This window comes from Corvus brachyrhynchos, unplaced genomic scaffold (genome assembly GCF_000691975.1).
Source record: "Corvus brachyrhynchos isolate BGI_N302 unplaced genomic scaffold, ASM69197v1 scaffold194, whole genome shotgun sequence".
Taxonomy (NCBI): domain Eukaryota; kingdom Metazoa; phylum Chordata; class Aves; order Passeriformes; family Corvidae; genus Corvus; species Corvus brachyrhynchos.
The window spans coordinates 1,261,737-1,281,252 of NW_008237890.1; the positions used below are offsets into that span (position 1 = coordinate 1,261,737).

General features: G+C 36.7%; 1 protein-coding gene across 8 annotated transcripts in view; it reads left to right on the forward strand.

The window, feature by feature from the left end:
* The first annotated feature begins 1,758 nt into the window (after positions 1-1,758).
* KDM4C (lysine demethylase 4C) overlaps positions 1,759-19,516 on the forward strand; it is a 280,048-nt gene continuing 262,290 nt past the window's right edge. For 6 of the 8 annotated variants that reach the window (XR_001861543.1, XM_017732834.1, XM_017732835.1 and 3 more), the window contains exons 1-4: positions 1,785-1,949; positions 7,731-7,906; positions 10,716-10,830; positions 18,788-18,981. Coding sequence is in view for 7 of the 8 variants with exons in the window: in XM_017732834.1 (XP_017588323.1) it covers positions 1,806-1,949; positions 7,731-7,906; positions 10,716-10,830; positions 18,788-18,981 (629 nt within the window). In the remaining variant the exon portion in view is untranslated. Of the gene's footprint in view, positions 1,950-7,730; positions 7,907-10,715; positions 10,831-18,787; positions 18,982-19,516 lie in introns of all 8 variants that reach the window. The other 2 variants (XM_017732833.1, XM_017732838.1) reach the window with 1 other exon arrangement.

Below are 19,516 nucleotides of genomic sequence, written 5' to 3' on the forward strand. Positions count from 1 at the left end.
ATAGCTTGCATGGTTTTTTTTCTGTTGAAGCTTTCAGAGAACGAGCAGTAATAGTGTCCTGTTGCTAAACTGCTGTACTAGCTTGAAGACAAACCAGTGGGAGGCACCAAGTGAGAACAATATTGAAGTAAAGAAATTCAGCCAAATTAAATTTAATAAAGAAATAGATTTTATTCTGCAGCCGAAAGATCGGTCACACAGAAAACCACGATCGAGAAAAGCAGCTCTGAGCCCGGGATCAGAGCTGGGTGAACAGGTATTGATCATGACCTCTATCGCACCAGACCTCCCAAGTTCACGGATGTTGCTTTGGCTGGTTCCTTCTTATACAGTTCTTGGGCAGAGTCCAAATTAATTCTATTCTTCTCGCAATTTTAGCATATTCATGATGTTTTCTTGTCCCAGAGTTGGGCTGCACAAAGCCTTTCCTGGGTCTGATGAATTGTCCATCCTGAGTGATGAATGGGCCATCTCTGGTGATGAATGGGCCATCTCTGGTTCCTGGAACAGTTATTTTTAGTTCCTGGAATGTCCAATTCCTTATCAGCTGAGATGTAGATATCAGAAGATGGTGATCAAGTCATCATAGTGTTAATGTCCTGGTCATAAGATGCAACCCCACCTGGGGTGGAATCCTCACCTATTGATTACATCTGTGCTGAAAAAACTTCTTGTTCAACTGCTCTAGTGTTGTGAAATTTTCCTCTCAGCCAGGTTGGTGGGGGAGGGTTTAAACTCTGTCTCTGCATGGTTTTATTACATTTCAGTTTTATACATAATAGCACGAATTACATACTTTATTTATAACAATATAATAGGGAAATTAAAAAAAATAAAGGCAGAAAATACTGGTTTAAACTGACAGAGTCAAGATACAACCTGACGCCCTGTTAGGCAGGGTGGTGGTAACAGTCCGATAAGATGGTGGCTGCAGTTCTCCTGAAGTGGTGGGTGTGGGTCTGTATCCTGTAGAAAGGGTCTGCTCTTCCTCAGAAGGTCCAGTGGTGGCTATGTAGCTCCTGTCCTCTGGGAATCCAGTAGGTAAGGGCTGGCTGTGGTGTTCAGAATCTCACATCCAGGATGGAATGCTTGGTTCCTCCCTCTGGGTGGAGCATCTCACAATGGGATGATGAGTCATGAGGCCATGTGTTGCTGGGCCCATTAAGCAGAAAATAGTCCGGAGGGAGTTATCCCTGAGTCATGTGGCGGGGCATTGATGGGCCATTAACAGAGGGATAGTCCAGAGGGAGGAGGCAAGGAAACACTGCCCCACTTGGTTTCAACAGCTCATGAGGATGGTAACAGAATACTGCAACCCAGGACAACTGCAGATGGTGAGAACTAGAAAATCCGAGTGCTCTTCCTCTACATTTGCAGTGTGTGTGGGAAGTGAATAATTGTTTTTCTCCATTTACTTAATGGGAATAGTGATATTTTATCAAACACATAGCTTTGTTACTCTAGGTTATGTCTGTGTAATGTAATTCTTGAGACTGTGCAGCTGGATCTACACAGGAAGATGCTAGGTTAACTTGAGTAAATATGCTGTAAAAGCAGAGGTATGGACTGGACTGTGTACATGTAATTTACAATAGTGTTTGTGCTGGGTAAAGGCTGAGTATTCTTCAAGGATTAAGGAGAAAAAATATACATTTGTTTTGTGCCTTTTATACTAGCATGGGCAGATAATTGTAGAAACTTTTTTCCTATTTGAAACCATTATGTTGAATATCAGAATTTGTTTTACAGATTATTCTCTACAGTGTATTTTTTTTTCTTTACAGCTGGATTGAAATTGAACCAGAATGGCTGCTGTTATCTCAGATAGTCCTCCAAATCCAAGCTGCAAAATCATGACTTTTAGGCCTTCGATGGATGAATTTAGGGAATTCAACAAGTACTTAGCATACATGGAATCACAAGGTGCTCATAGGGCTGGAGTTGCAAAGGTAAACATCTATAATATAGAAGAAAAATGCTCCTAATACCTGTTCTCCCATTATTTGTATTTTGCTGATTACAAACCTGACCTTTTTAGTATTTAATTTTTTTCCCCAAATGGTTTTCAAGGAGTAGGTAATAATTTGTTACTGTTTTAAGAAAGCCTTTTGGTGTCTCTGATATTTTATGCTGACTAATGAAGATGTTATGTAGTGTTTTTTCTCTAAATTGTTTTCAAGTTTACAATAGCAAAATAGTATCTCTTTCTAACTAGATTTAAGCTATTTTTTGTCAAATCAGAACAAAACAGGGAGTTAATAGTATAAATTAAAGTAGTCCTGATATACCAGGTGTTGAACTTGGTGTTTTAGGGTTGTGTAAAACTTTTCTGGAGCAAATAATCCCACTTCATAATGATGACCACAAAGGTGGAAAGGCAGTGTTTAAATGGAAATAGTTTTCATTTTGATGGTGATCGGGTTATGTTCTTGTTAATGAGAACTGGAGGCACACTAACTGCGACTGTATTGCCCTTTGAACAATGGCACATGCAGGACCTTACAGCAGGAGTTCCTCCCCTAGCAGGAGGTGATTGTCGGTCTGATGTAATTTAGTGGTACACTGTATAAGTGTTTATGCTGTATCTGTTTTGCCACTTTTCAAATCGGTAGAAGCCAGTGCAGATCTAGAAATACCACCTTAGTTATTGTGAGTAGTCCATGGGAATAGCCATCTTCGTCACTGGGTTTTGAAGCTGATGTTGCATGGTCGAGGCATTTAGAATCTGAGAGAGGAGGAACAAAACTTGAAATTCTTGGTTTCCCCCCTGCCCCCTCCTGCTTCCTGTGAAACAAAGCAAAACTGAACTCCTCACTCTTTGAAAACCTTTTAGGTTGTTTTTTTCATTTCAGCCAATATAGTACATATAGGTTATATTCTCAAACTTTTCTCTGCAAACAGAAGTAGAAATGTGATAAATAGGCAGCAGTGGAAAGCCTGAGGTGAGTTATTGCTGTATTCACTTGTGTTCTGGAACCTGTTTGTTTGTGTGGGTATGAGCTATTGCAGTCCTTTCATTTCAGACAGTAGACTTCATTACAGTGGTATCTTCTTGCTTGCTTGAATAGCAGTTAAAGCATCTCTGGCTGTTTTCAGTCTGTCAGTTACTTGCTATTCAATACTTGGTTGTCTTGAAAATTTTATATTCTGTTTTTCACTATATTTTGATAATATCTCAAAAATTTATAAATAAAAGTAAACCAACTAAGTATTTTTTAAAACAAATCCTATGAAGTGAATAATTCATACTGCAGAAGTTTAAGGGACATTTTCTGAGTTTTGGAAATTTGGTTTAAAGTAACAGGAAAAAATATTTGTTTCAGTTTTGATAGTGATAGAAAATTAACTTAACATGGCACCTAATTTTTTTTGAAGTCTGGGATGCACACTCTCAAGTATGAATGCAAGAAGAGTAACAACTACCAGAAGATCTATATGTATATGCAGAAACTGTAATTTAAGCTCTAAACAGAGAACACAATCAGAGTAGGCATATCCAGCACTTTGGGTTAAATGTGAGCACATAAGGGGGGAGGACTTGTTACCTGTGTAGAAGAATATGTGTGTGACAGTGGGGATGAAATGACTGTAGGGCTTGCATATATTGAAGGAAGGAAGGAAGGAGTATGGGAAATACAAGGTTAAAAAACTGCAACCACTCCTGAAGTTCCTAATACTGTGTCTGAAACAAGTAATTAAGGTACTAGACATGCAATATCAAACCATTTCCAAAGCAGATAACAGATGCACATAACTGTGGCATCCCTTGAGCAAATTGGCAAAAAAATTGCCATTAGGCTTTTGAAAGTCTGAAATGAGCTTTAGGCGTAGAAAATCTCTGTTTAGTCTTACTGTTACAAAAGATTCTATACTTAAAAAGGAAGGAAAAGGCTGAAAACAATAGGACAAATGACAAAAAAGGGACACTGATGGATTAGTTGTCTTTACTGGAAAACGAAGTGTTTCAAAAACTCAAACTGCATTAATATAGAGTGAAATAGTTAAATTCATTTGCAGTCACACTGGCAAGTAGAAAAGTAATTTCAGAACACTATGCTGAAAATAGATACTGGCAAGTGCAAGAAAAGCAATTTTCAGATGAGTTGGGGAGAAATAGTTACATAGAAGTAGTACTGTCAGTGCCATTCAGAATCAGATCTACAGGAGATTACCAGTATATGAAAGAGGATTTAACAGAAATGTATGTGCTGGTAGCACTCTGCATTAACCTCACTAGTACTGACATGCAGTCTTTACGCCAGAGACTGACTGGTATAACTAAGACATCCCTATCTAAACCTGTATGTTTATCACACTAAATGATACTAGACTGGATTAATATGCTTAGGATCTTTGATAAATAAATATGTAAATGAGAAAGCCTTGCTTTTGGCTTTTCCTTTTTCATATTTGAGTGTTCAACAGCTTGATTGATGAATTTGATCTAGATTGCACCCATTGAATAAATCTAACTAGCTTGACTTTGAAGAGGCTATTTTTACTAAAGGAAACATGAAGAGGCTTCAGTGGGACAGGTCAGTGGCAAAACCAGAGACCTAGTCAGTATTTCCAGCTCTTATACTATCTCTATGTTGCTTTGAACATGATGTGTTAGCATCTTCAGTCCTTGTCCTTGTCTTCATTAGAAAATGCAAATTTTGGGGCAGGAAGTTTATTTTTATCTTCTTTTAAAACAGTTTTTTGCATATTGGTCCCCACAGAGTTCACTTCCCTAACCAGCACTCTAATTACAACAGTAATAAACATATTCCAGTTAGCTGGAAGGGGATGTCTTGAACCTGCATTCACAAAAATATTTTTACTGCTTAAAGCACACTGACCTTGAACTAAATAAGATAATTCAAATTTTGCTTTTCAGTATTCATATATTTGAGCCAAACCTCCAACTTCATGCTTAATAATCATGAAAATGGAAATCTCTGTGCACATATTTGATTTCTATGCATATATTCTGAATGCATGACTTCCCTGCTTCCAAACTAACATTTTGTATTTTGTTAATGTGCATATAATTTAAGATTTCTGTGAAAGAAATAAGTAGGAATCAGGAGATGATTGGATTATTTTTTTTTTCTCTAAAAGCAAACAACACTGAAACTTGTTAAGTAGTTCCTGTACAGCAGAAGTCCTGTGGAAGCTGAGAAGGAAAAAAGGAAAAGAGGGAGTTGCATCTGTGTAAAAACTGGATAAAAACACCTGTTTGTGTGTAAAATAAAAACATTAGCTATGGAAATATGTTGCTATCAGATAAATTTTCTTTGGCTTGATGTTCGTCTTTTCCTGTGTGCTTTTAGCACTAACAGTCTTGATTGGATTTCCTTGGACTATTTGAGTACATTAACATTACAATTTGCCTATTTGTGATAGTTTTCCAAAAGGTGGCCAATGATCTTAGGATCTATCTGTTTTAGAATTTTATTACTTTCATGGAGAGAGGTAATAGTGAAATTTCTAATGGACACTTATATATGGTCCTTAGATCCTGAAATGCTTGTAAGAAAACAGCCTATCTGAAGGACTGCCTTGTTGTGATCCCATTATTAAAAGTGTTAGAGAGATGCCTCTGCCTGAATTAAGGTGCAAACAAGGGCATATGCTGAAGTGAAAAGTACGGATTTTATTTAACAGTAAATGAGAGAGAGAGAGAAAGAAACAAAAGGAGCAAGGAAAAGGGGGAGAGAAAAAAAGGTTGAGTAGAAATGTAGAAATATCACTGCTCTGTGGTTTCCGATCGTCACCTTCTTCTGGTCTTTTTGATAATGAGGATCCCCCAAAAAACAGAGCTCCGTAGATGAATATGTGTTCAGGACAGGTGGGAATGCCCAGGTAGCTGTCCTTGGTTGAGGGCATGGGGAGCAAGTTTGACAACTGATCAGTTTTATCCCTTTACCTCAGGAATGAGTCTGGGGGTGCTTTGGGGTCTTTGATAGCTTATGACACCTCCTCAGCTGCCTCTCATGTGAATGCCCTGTGTATGTGGCCATCCAGGGGTGGGGGGATTTGCAACTGAGCCCAGTTTGTGTAGGGGAGGATGGGAGTTCACTGTCTCTGACCAGAGGTTATGCCACACCCCCAAAACCTCTCCTCCTCCCCACTCGGTTGTGGGGGAGTCCGTGCAAACCTGGTCTCAGCAGATGGGCCTGTGGGCTATGGCCTCCCCCACCCCAAACCTACCCAGAGCTGATTCTCAGGACAGCTGCTGGGTTTGGCTTTCTTGTGGATGCATTATTTTCCCTCAGCCTGGTTTACTTCTCCCTAGACTTGAGATAATTGAACAATTGTGTCAATTGAAGGATAGTAACTCATCTCAAGTTTCCTTAGGTGGTTTAGCTCACAGTCCAAAGTTCCAGTCAGGAGGCATATTCAGGGAGGGGTGGGCTTAGGTAAGTGTAGCTTCTTTATACAGTTTTGCCATAATGGGGGAAAAAGTTCTTCATAACAATGTTTAAGCCTTTAACCATAACATCTAAGTCTTTCACACTACCTCTAAATTATGAATTAATTATTCAAACAATGTAATTCACTTGTTGCATGTTTATAAGAGCTGTCCTACTTTGTAGTAAGATATTTTAAAAGTTTCCAAGTCAGTGTTTGTGGAAATCTGATTTGAGCATAGCAGAAGAATGAAAATAATGAGTGGATCTAAAAACATGTCATTAAGCCTTGGGACATGTAAAAGTTCAAAACCAAAACCAGATCAAAAAATAAATACAAAAATTTTCTGTTGCTCTGTTTTAGAAGTGATACAGTTTCACATCTAGAGAGTTACCTGTTTTCAGCTGAAATAATATATGCAAGGAATGTTCAAAATTACCCAGCCTGTTAAAAAACGCTGGTATGACTACAGGTTTCTTTGAAATTCTTAATGATTTCTTTTGCTAACACTTCAGAATCTGCTGAGGAGTTTTCATTGACTGTGCGTAGTTCTGTGGTATTTGAAATAAATGTGTTTACAACTGGTTAATCTGCACATAGTTTTAATCTTCAATTATGAGGAGTAAATCATGTAATTATAAAAGCTAATATATATAAATTAGTGCAAACTCTTACTGTAATAGAGTTGTACCCTATAGTTTTATGGTGAGTAAACTGAACAGATTCTGAAATGCAAAGGTCTCTAAAACAGCTGGTTTTTTTCACTCTTCATTAAAAAATACAGTTATACATTCTGTTTATACCAAATAATATTTAGACAGGGGACTCTCAAGTTTTTTTAGGAATTTTTATTTTAATTGAGGATAAAAATGTTATATCTTTGAATCTTTAGGTGTGGAAAAGATGTCTAAGATAAATGAGCTCAACTTTTGACTTAGCACCTACATGTTCGCCTCTAAACCGTATCTCCAAATCCACACATTTTTTTAACACTAAATATGTATGATGTCATGGATTGCAAACTATTTGTCAATTATAGGGCTTTCTGATTGTAAAAATCTGTTAACTGTTATTATAAATGTGTATTTTTGCACAGTTGTCTATGAATTGCTGTAAATTGGTGAGTTGCTGCTTGTGAGTTGAGGTGATACTGTGTGTGTTTTGAATGGGTTTCTACATTGTCTAGGAGCACTTATCAGTTAGTGTGAAACAGGTGGTAAGCAAATGTTCCTTTGATCATGTGGGCATATTCAACTGTTCTTTCAATTTTTTTCCAGGATGTTTTGAATTGCTATCGCAACTGTGATGTTCTGTTTTGTTTCCTGAATTTAAAGGTTATCCCACCAAAGGAATGGAAGCCAAGAAAACACTATGATGATATTGAAGATTTGGTGATTCCTGCTCCGATTCAACAGATGGTCACTGGCCAGTCTGGGCTTTTCACACAGTACAACATTCAGAAAAAGCCCATGACAGTGAAGGAGTTCAGGCAGCTAGCCAACAGTGACAAGTACGTACTCTTGTTTAGTAAGACAAATACTTATCTTCACATGTTGTGGTTTCTTTGGATTGTGCAAGACATCCAGTGATCTTTTTAACTTTTTGTCCTGTCTTCCAAGGTATGGAAGGGTACCACAATGTGAATGTTGTTCATGTTTATGTTGTTGAAAGCATCTGATACCATGGCAGCAAGAAAGCATCTGAAAAACCTGAGACATGATGCTTTCTGTCTACCTTTTTGTCTTTATGTTCCAGGAGATGCTTATGTAGAAAATAGTGAAGATGATGCAGACTGTATATCTGAGTTTTAATTTGAGTATGCCTGTTAATGTTTAATTCTCAGATACTGGAATGGCCTATCATCATGTAATTCTGAAAAAAACCCACTATCTTTTATAACCAGTCAAGAAGCTTTTACATGAATGTAAGAGAACTCAGCGGCATCTAGTGAATATCTGTGTTCTGGTTGTGGCAAGATGGATATTATGGGAGGGGAGAAAAAATGTTCATGAAGGGCTAGGCACTGGACTGAAATGTTTCAAATTGGTGAGCATTTCAATAAGAGGGACTTGATAGAAGGAATTATTGCCTGTCATTTTGGCCACATAAAAAGAATATATTTTATTTGAGTATCTTCTCAAAACTGAGTGGAAGTAGTTTCTGGAAGATGAATCAAAGGATCTTAGAAATAAAAGATAGTTGAATGAGGAAAGGTAATACTGCCTTAGTTGGAAGGCAAGTTTCTCTCATGGGTTAATTCAGAAATTAGATGTAACAGTAGAAGCTGTTATCAAGATCAGGAAAAAACTAGGACATGTAAAGCTTTTAAGGAGGCTCCTTATCAAATGTTCCATAGTATCCCTGCCTTCATGATAGTGCAAAACTGACGACCTTTTTTTTCCCAATTAAAAAGAATAGCACATATATTACTTGTGCAACATTGAGTTTAGTGCCCAGTGTTCTTTCTCTGGTAATTGGAAATGGGAACCTATTTTGTACTTTTTGAAACTATTTGTTTAGTATATATTAGAGGTGAGAGTAAATCATAAGACCTATATGATATCTGATGTAATTTTCAATAATACTTTTTCATAGATGTTAAAGTTTACATTTTATTAACCCCTAATAAATTGAGATACACTGATTTCTTAAAATAGTTAATTAATGCAGAAATGCTGGGAAGTTTTTAATATGTGTCATGGTGTTTGTTAAGTTTATTATATTCATCATGGAATATATTTTGGAAGTGTTTCTGATTTCAGTTTTAATTTTTTTACTGATATCAGATGGCAACTTAATTTTATATGCAAATGTAGAACATGGAGAGGACTTCCTGTCTATTACTAGCTGTAGGTCTTTCCAAATATTTGTCACTGCTCTTGAGAAAATGTGTCATATAACCTTCTATGACACTCTTACTTCAGTCTCTATTTCTTTAACTGTTAAGTAGCTGAGAGCCTCTATTCTCCCATAAAAATAATTTTGTTCCTTAATGGAGAAGATTTCTCTGTTAAAGACTTTTTTCTGGAGTATTAGGATGTTATCTGTTTCCTTTGGGTAAGAGAGAAGGGCCATAAACATCTAAATTAAATCGTAGTTGCCTTTAAAATGATTATGTGTACTCAAGTCTAATGCATTTCGTCTCTTATTTGTTTAGACATTTGCAGCTCACCGTTGAACCAAAGTGCTTCTCTATTTGACCTCTGGGAAATAAGAGCGTAGCCACATCCTGTAATCAAGGAGTTCATGTGTGCATGTTACTCAGGGCCAAACAGAAATACAATCTGATTTCTGGAGCTGTCATGAGAAATAATTAAAACAACTCTGTTGCTGAGAATGCTTTAGTTAAGATGTGTTTTGCTAATTTTTTTTTGTCTCTGTTTAGAGTTATTACATAGAGTTATGACATAAAAGTACCTGGTCCCAGTGTTGTATGTTTGGATTTTCTTTCCAGTCGTTCAACTGTAGCACTGTAGAACTGCAGCAGAACTGGCAGTTCTACTGTGAAAGTTTAGTTCTCAGAGTTGTAGTAAAGTGGGAGTAAGTTTTCTTTCTGAAGACCTAAATATGGAAGTGCAGAGGTCTGACAAAGGATCCTGAGGCAAAGCTGTTAGTAGTGTGCTTGTGTTGTGTTCCCACAAGATTTTGAAATTTCTTAAGTATATTTGAGCATGTAAGTGTATATTATGTTCTTATCATTAAGCATGTAAGTGTGGTATCTCGTCCTGTTATAAAGGAGTAAAAATAAAAGTTCCCTTAAATATTTATTTTCTCTGCATCATAGAATTTTTTGTATCAGCTGTTTGAAACAACAGCTTTTCTTGAAAGGTTTTTCTGCAGAAGGAAGAGGAGAAGGAAGTACTGGTTTTGCCTGTGAAGGCTGCATGGCTTAGTTAGTTTACATTGTTTTGAGACAGGCTTGTACAGGACCTATATCTGACTGTTTACGGAGCTGGTAGTGAGGTAGGAAAACAATAAATACTTGTTAATTGTGTGGCTTTTCCATATGTGTCTTTTTTATGGAAAGGAAATAAAAAGGAGGGGCTCAGCCTAAGGGCAGTCGGTCGATGGGTTGATGTGCTGCTAGAGACTGAAGCAAATGTATGGCTTGGTGGATGACTTCAGTTACTGTAGCTGTCAGGTAGGAGGTTTCCATGATATGGTTAATCATGAAATAAGAATTCAGGACAACTGGTAATTCCTTTGTTTCAAACAGTTTGGCATAAAGTGACTATCTTGGAGGTTCAGAAGCATAGTCTATTGTAAAGGTGGTTGTTGAAAGATGGTGATGAACCTTTGCCTACCTCTTTTCTCTGCAGATACCGCACTCCAAGATATGTAGACTATGAAGATTTGGAGCGTAAATACTGGAAGAACTTGACTTTTGTGGCACCAATTTATGGAGCAGATATCAATGGGAGCATTTATGATGAAGTATGCACAGTTTTTTATGAAGTTTATCCCTTCCAGCCCTCTTTTAAAGGGTACTCTACTTAGAGGATACACTCTTGCTTTGTGACTGAAAATCTGTCTTTCGAAATCTTTGTGTTGCTCACTGTAAAGCCTCCAAGCAAGGTTGAAATTAACTCTACACATCTGCAAGAGTCAGACAATTCTGTCCTTAGACTGTAGAATATTGCTACTCTTCCTGATCATAAGACTCCTCCCTTTCTTCACTTTGAACTCTCCAGAACTTTGAGATTCCTTCCTACTTATTTGTTTATTAACATTTTAGTATGTATGTTTCCTGTGTGTACCTCTGGAAATTTAGAGATACTTTGACTAAGTTTTACTTTAAAATTAAAAGATGTAATACTTTTATTTCTCTCTTTCAATGAGGAATATTGGTAGCTGTACTACATGCTTGGAATGTCTGCAGTTTCCCGGAAATGTACTTACTCATACTGTTTACCTTTCAATTAAACCAGATGAAATTAAAATTTCCTAAGGAAATTAATTTTGCTGGTTACTTGCCAAGATCTCCATAATAAAAGGATAATAAAGGGAATCTTAAAACAGAGCTCATTATCCAAAGAATTACAGAATACCCATTGATATCAATTAGACTATGTAAGTAACTACAGGAACTAGATTTTGAAAGGATTATTTAAGTAATGAGACTAAGAGAAGAAATACTAGCATTTCGGAAAAGATTTAAGGATTTGAAAAATACAGGATGAACTTGTATGAAAAGAAAGTACCGTGTGTGAAGTTCTTGGGTTATTTCATGGTAATTGCCTTCTACAATCATTAAAAAAGTATGATTTTGCTGTGGCAGATAGTCTGAGGCTCTACTAGTGTTTCACAGTTCTTCACGGAAGAAAAATTGAAGACTGTCCAGAGATAAAAACAGCCAATATGGCTGAAGGCAATTCAGTTTTTGCGCTGAGTTATGTGGTCTTTGAAAGATAGCTAAGAATGTCCAGTGGTCTGTTGTTTAGAGAAAGCAAGTTCAAATTCTCTTGTGTGTCCACATAGCTGCTTTAAGAAATCATTTAGAAAATAATTGAAGATTCTAATTTGGGATGTTTCTGTGAAGAGACATTCTAGGTGATGGTTGCTTTGTGAAGACCAACATGAGGCAGAGAAAAACAGTGTCTCAAGAAATAGAAGCTTGCCCTTTTTCTGCTTTGATCTTTGTGTCTTTATTGTTGGCAGATAATGCCTTATGGTATAACTTTTTACAAATGTATGGTTTTTTTCATTGTATTTTCTTTTGTGTTTAGTATCTTAGTTTACTCTTGCCGTGAGCAACATTTCCAAAGAAAAGAGAATGAATGCAATAATTTGCATTTGAAAATGCTGAGTTTGACCAGAAAATACTGGTCAAAGAGAAGGTCAGAGATTTCCTTCTTAGGGAATTACGCTCTTGGGAAGATGAGGAAGGGAGCTCAGAAAAAAGCGAAGACGAAAGTGAGAAAAGCAGCATTTAGGGATCCTAACTCAGATGTTAGGTAGGAAACAAAGCACTGAAAGTTGCAGTGACTGGGGAAGAAAGCAATAAAAGGTAGAATAAAGAAACCTTGATGCCTATAATACAATAGGTATCATTTAAAAGCAAGTAACAAAGGAGAAATGTTAGTGAAAGGAATTGGCATTAAGGAATGTGAACAGATTGAGCACTTAATGTGACAGCCAGGTGCTGGTGTACAACCCACTTGGTGTGTAGAGGAAAAGAAGAAATATACTCTGGTACCGAAGTGTTGGTGAGAAAGTTGTGATGCCACTGATCAAAATGTTGTCTCTCAGAGTAATTTTGCTGCAGTTAATTTCTGGCCAGCAGATGGTGTACTTGCACAACTAATATTTTTCATGTCTTATTGCTTTATTGGGCTAAGAAAGGATCTTTTTGATTTTGTTTGAAATTGGAGGTTGTTCTCATGTCTTCATTCAGTTTTATTCAGGACTGTGAGTATTTGAGGAAAGGAGATGAATACAAATCACTGACGTTTTGGGCAGCATTCAGGAGAAAGGATATGGTGGGATTAATTTGTCATGGAGGCCTATTTGCATGAAACAAAACAAATGCTTACTTTTTACAAAATACTGTTGTAGAAAACAGTTTGTTATATATGTAACATTTGACATAAATATCTGACAGAATTCCAGGTAAAAAGCCACTTGAAACTTAAGGAAAATGTGACTTAGATGTGTATGTGGGCCATCAAAATTAGTGAGAGGTACTGCTGTGCTGTAAGTCTGTTCTTCAGTTTAACAGTTTACCAATTGTATTTTCTTTTCTACTTGGTGACTGTGAATTTTATATTGAGACATTTATATCTGAAGCATGATGAAGCCTTAATTTTTACTATTTAGATAATTTAAGAAACATTGTTATTTGTGGAATCCATCACCTCCTGGCATTGTGCCAGAGAGATTATAGCTCTTATAGTATTTCATTTTTTAGACCAGAGGATGATAGGTTCTGAAGGGTTTGGAAGAGGGGGCAAAATTTTCTAAAGGCTGTGTTACATGGAACAGAAAAAGACCCCACAAAACAAACAAAATTAAAAACTCCGATGAAAACAAAGAAATAAAGAAACAAAGCTAAAAGTGCATGCTTTGAAGTCTGACAACTACCATTAATTGTTCACGTTTACCATGTAGTGTTTGGATTATTCCAGAATTTGTTATCTCAGATTAAGTCTTTACAAATAAGCAAATAATCTGTGACTTGTTATAGAGTGTTCTGTGCTGTCTGTAGAGCTTTATGGAAGATAAATTCCATATAGTTGAAGGTTTGCTGGAAGTATTATTCTGTGTTATTTTTGTTCTAATTGTTGTTACATTTAATGGCAGTGCTTTCTAGGAGAATGACTATGTAGGTGACTCAAGTAAAGCTATGATCTCTTCATGGACTGATCTAGCTACTTGGAAGGGGGACAATCTTCCTGGTTTCCAAAGAAGTTCCAAAGAAAAGTGACTGATTTAAAGTTTATAATGAGTCATAAAACTCATCTGACTTCAGTGCTGACAATGGCATGTGCTATTCTGCAGAGAAAAGCCAAGTTTGGAAGAGGCACATATAAATATTGTTTTGTGTCCTCTCTCACCACTCTCCTTAGCTGCTGTCTGGAAGATACCACTTTACTTCCATTTTTCTCCTCTTAGTTTTATTTCTCCTGGTAAAACAATTCCTAATGCCTACATTCTCCAGTGTATAAGGTGTGGGCACCATACGTGGTATATGAGTGCACCCTCAGTCGGTTTGCAGGCAAGCTGGGTGGGATGTTGCTCTGCTGGAGGGTAGGAAGGCTCTGCAGAGGGATCTGGATAGGATGGATCTGTGGGCTAAGGACAGCTGCATGAGGCTCAATAAGGCCAAAGGTCTGGGTCCTCCCGTTGGGTCGCAACAACCCCAGGCAGCGCCACAGGCTGGGGCAGAGTGGCTGCAAAGCTGCCCACAGGAAAAGGACCTGGGGGTGCTGGTGCCAGCAGCTGAACATGAGCCAGGGTGTGCCCAGGTGGCCAAGAAGGCCAATGGCATCCTGGCCTGTACCAGCAACAGTGTGGCCAGCAGGACCAGGAAAGTGATTCTTCCCCTGTAGTCGGCAGTGGTTAGGCCGCACCTTGAATACTGTGTCCAGTTCTGTTCCTCATAGTTTAGGAAGGATTTTGAGATGCTGGAGTGTGTCCAGAGAAGGGCAATGGAGCTGGTGAAGAACCTGGAGTACAAGTCCTATGAGGAGCAGCTGAGCCAGCTGAGGGTGTTTAGCCTGGAGAAAATGAGGCTCAGGATGGGACCTTACCACTCTACAACTGCCGGAAAGGAAGGTGTAGCCAGGTGGGGGTTGGTCTCCTCTCCCAGGAAGCAAACAACAGGAGTAACGGAAACTGCCTCAAGTTGTGCCAGTGGGGAGGTTTACTTTGGATTTTAGGAAGCTCATTTTCATGGAAAGCGAGCAGTACCAATCACTGGGGCAGGCTTGCCCAGGGAAGTAGCTGTGTCACCATCCCTTAGCGTATTTAAAAGACCTGTAGGTATGGCGCTTGGGAACATGGTTTAGTCTTGGCAGAGCTGAGTTGATGATGGTTTTTGATGATCTTAAAGGTCTTTTCCAACCTATATTATTCAATTTGTTCTATAATGTCCTTTTTCTGTGATCTACTCATAGTTGAGATCAATGTGAGCAGTAATTTAGGTTCTAGTGTGATTTCCAAAGAATCTGCTTGCCCACTCTTCAAAAGGGTGCTTAAAAAGTAGTGTTTATATCCTTGAAAATGCTGAGAACTAAAAACAATCCGATGAGGGAGATTGTTTGTATTTCCTAATCTGTGTGTTTATGGTGTAGAGATTTTGTTCGTAGCATTTTTCTTCCTCTGTTTTAATGACTTGCAAGGCGCAGTAAAAGCCTGGCAGTAGCTTTATTATATTCATTGATGTGAGTGAATGATTACGTGGAGAGAGGAGTGGGTTACAAAGCACAAGTTTTTCTGTAACGTTTGTCCTATTCCTTTCCACTCTGTCTCTTAATTAGGTTTTTTTACACTTTATTATTTGAGTTGTTACAGTCAGTCATTAAGGGCTCTTCAATCTTACTTATACAACTGATGTGTTGTCTGCCAGATTAATATTGAAATGAAGCTGTGAGATAATCAAAGGAAAAATTAAACACTGAAAAAGGATTGTGTGTAATAATGTATACATAGAGAAATGTTCATCACAGTGTTGACTGGTTTAAGTAAACTGAAAAGAATAGCATCCTGTCACTTTTGTAAGTACTTCAAAAAAATTTAATAAAAAATTGTTGCACTTGAAGCCTATTTTATTCTTACATGCAAAGAGGTCTCTGCTTTCAACTCAGAACTTCACTTTTTACCAGTGTGCTGAGATTCACGTTATTCTTTGTGTCTTTGGGAAAACATGGGTCAGCTCCTTCCAAAGTGTGCAAACGTTCAGATGAGAAATGGTTGTCAAGTGTCCCACTTTGTCTCCACATTGCATTAAAAGCAGATGCAAAGGCTGTTAAGAGTAATAAAAACTCTTGATAGTAATTTACAGCAAGTTTGAATCACCTTCAAAATGACTGAAGATTGGAGTAGTGGTTTTCTATATAAACTGCTAGGTACCTTATAGTATTTCTCTTAAGGAAATACCAGGTAAGTGTAATGTGCATAGCAATGACCATAACTGGTAAGGTGTTTCAAGCCTGTCTGTAATCTTACAGAAGGAAAACAGCTGAAAAGTAACATTTTTCTAGTTATTGGATTGTGTGGTACAGTTGTCAATGATGACAGGTTTTCTTTAAAGAATTTACCATCAGAAATGTGGATAAATTAGAAATAGTATCTTGACATATTCCTTTGAAATTATTCTAATATTCTGATAGTATTGTGATATTCTGAGGAGAGTAAATATTTTGTATTTTCCTAATATTGAATGGATGATAATATCTAAATGTATTTGTAAGAAGCTACCAGTTATGTGTTATGCTCAAGTAATATATGTAGTGCTGTTCCAAAAATTATTAAATATGGCATAACCTGCAAAAATATACTTTGTATACATAAAGCATAAAGTAAAAATATAAAGTAACACCTTTAATAATAATTTGTAACAATAAGTGGTAACAATCTAGGCATAAATATGAAATTGATTTTTTGTTTTAAGTCTAAGGAAATTAGGAGGAGTTGAAATGAATCAGTGTGATTTTAGTGTTTTGGCCAGTTTCAGTGAACATTTCCGTTTGAGCTAAGAATACTTCTCCAAAACAGCCTTTAGGAAAAGGAAATAGCTCATTCATCTTGAGTGTAGAAGTTGTGGATTGTTTATTTGTTATGTTTGGTATTTTGAAGCAATTATTTTTTCTAGGATTGGTCCCCATGGTAGGATTTGCTTTTGTTTGATGACTAGTTGTGATGTGACTTAACAGAGTGTGCAAAGATGAGATGTGTTGTTAAAAAAAAGATATTCTCTTAGCTATTACTTAATTCTTAGTAGAAGACTAAGATTTCAGAACGTTAGGGTTGCTAGAAGCTTATATGGGTGAAAGGTTGCTGTGGGATGAATAATGGGTAAAAAAGCCCATGGAATAGAAAAAGATAACACATCTGTCTGAAGAAACCTTCAAGTGTAAATTGCTGCAATACTGGCACTGTTTGGCCACTGTCATAGTAGCTGCCTAGATTGATTGATGAGCAGGTGATTTTTACAAGTATTTATTGTTTTCTTCTAATCCTGTACATGTGTTTGTGCTTGAATCATTGGTCTTAGTTTGCTATATTAATTTGTTTCTCGAAATGAAATGCAAAATTTGTAAACAGATACAAATTTAATGTGATTTAAAAAAATAAAATCTGTAAATTAGTTTGAGGACTTATTACCTAAAAACTATTTCTTCAAATTTTTTATTTTACAGGTGTATTAAGTTGCTGCTGCCACTTTTTATATTTGAAAGGTGCAGATTTTACCAGCATCTATTGTTTGAGTTCAGATTGGTGTTGTTTTCTTTTATTAGGATATTAATTTTATTTTTTTTTACTTTTAAAATTTCAAGTGCTTTTGTTTCACAAATGCATCAAACCCAGGACTTCCATTTTAAAAGAAGAAAAAAATGCTGTCTGAAATAAAATCATTCTATAAACATCCTTTACTCCTTTGTAAAATTCCAAATAACTCAGTATTTCTTAATAAGTGGAACAGTCAAAGCAGGCTGTTAGAAGTGCTTGTTCCATGAGAAGTCTGAACTTCACATAGACATTACCTTCTTGTCCATCAATTCTAGCTGCTTCATATATATCATGCTTGACATAAAAATGTCAAAAAACAAATGAAACAAAAACTGAGAGTATTAAATTTTCATTGCTTCTTGCTTTAACCTGTATTCTTAGTATTCCAGCTGTCCAGCTATTAAGTATCATCATGTTACTTAGTCTTAATCAGCTGCATCAGGACTGCAGTCTGCCATCAGTTTGTCCCCCAGTGAGTAAGATTACCAGAACTGTAGGTTCAGGGAGGGTGTAGGGCAGAGCACTGCATGGTTAAGTGTGCTTAGAGGCTGTCTTCCCAATAAAACTTGGCTGAATTGAGTTTTTAATAGTTTTGAGTATATTTCTTGGTTTTCTGACTGCTTGAGCACCATCTAATGTCTTCCCCGGAGGCGTTAATAATTGCTCTTATAGTGAAGTCTAATTTTTTTCTCTTCAATTTTGTAGCTTTGATCTTGGTTATACTGTCTCTTACATGCTGTATTACCTGAAATTAGAGCTGCACTTTGCAGTTGAATCTGAAGTACAACAAAAACTAGATGTATTGCTTTCTGAATGACTTTTAATACACAAATTTTATGGGCAATAGCACAAGGAAACAGCTTAACTCCCATTAAATCAATAGATTTCTTCTGTGGTATATTTCTTATGTAGTACATCATTATGATTAGAAATACAGGTGAAGTGAAGTAATCATTTTAGTTGTTGTACTTTTCAGAGAAATGGTCAATGTATGCATGTAAAAAATTTTTAAACAGTTTTTTCATACTATTTGGTATTACTTTGTAAGTAATAAAAAAGCTTAGATAGGCCCAGTGAAACTTTGTGACTTCCAGCTGTCAACTCATCAAAGGTTTTGTCTGCAGCTATTATTTCTATTTTTTTGTGTACCTTTTTGTATATAGTATGGTCTATGATGTTTCAATCCACGTTAGATTTGATGTAGAAGTGTAAACCAGGTAGGACATTGCTATGTTCTCTGCTCTGAACATCTCAGACTTACCTAATACTAAGGTCAAGAGAATTTTTCCTCAAGTAACTTCAACTGTCTTCTGAAGTGTTTACAAATATGTATGGACATATTGAAAAACTAGATCAAGTGTGTATCTTTTGACTGGGACTGTTATATAAAATTGCATTGCTTTATGAGCTTAGTAATATATTTATTATGTGTCTCTTTCAGGGTATTGAGGAATGGAATATTGCCCATCTTAATACAATATTGGATGTTGTAGGAGAAGAGTGTGGAATTTCTATTGAAGGTGTAAATACACCATATCTCTATTTTGGCATGTGGAAAACAACATTTGCATGGCACACCGAAGACATGGATCTCTACAGTATTAATTATCTCCATTTCGGGGAGCCAAAGTCATGGCAAGTTAATTTTTTCTTTTTAGATGATATCTTTATTTCAGCTGACTAAACTGAGCAGATGGGTTGCAATTGCTTCACAATGGTAAACTACTAAAAAGCTAAGATAGTAGTTTGGTGAGGGGTTTTTTTTAAACTCAGACTGCTATGAAATCACACCAATGTATTCTTTGATATTAAAGGAAAAATAAGTATCTAAGACTTACTCGAGTTCAACAGAAAAATATTTGAAAGATACAATATGAACAGTTTGATGTGTTGGGAACCCCAAGACTATTGGAGGAACTTAGGAAAGAGCTCTTTGAAATCAGTTTCTTTGGTTCTGTTGCCCTTTGGGACTACCTACCATATTTTGTATGTAACATGCATTTAATTTCTTCTTTGAATCAGAGTCATATTCTCTACTGTTAACTCAGCTGGACCAGTGGGAGGTAAGATTCAGGGCTAAAGGTACTTCCTGTATATGAAACTTCTACTATCCTTTCTCCGTAATCTTAGATTTTTCGTTGAACAGCCTTAATAAACAAGTTGGTTTAAA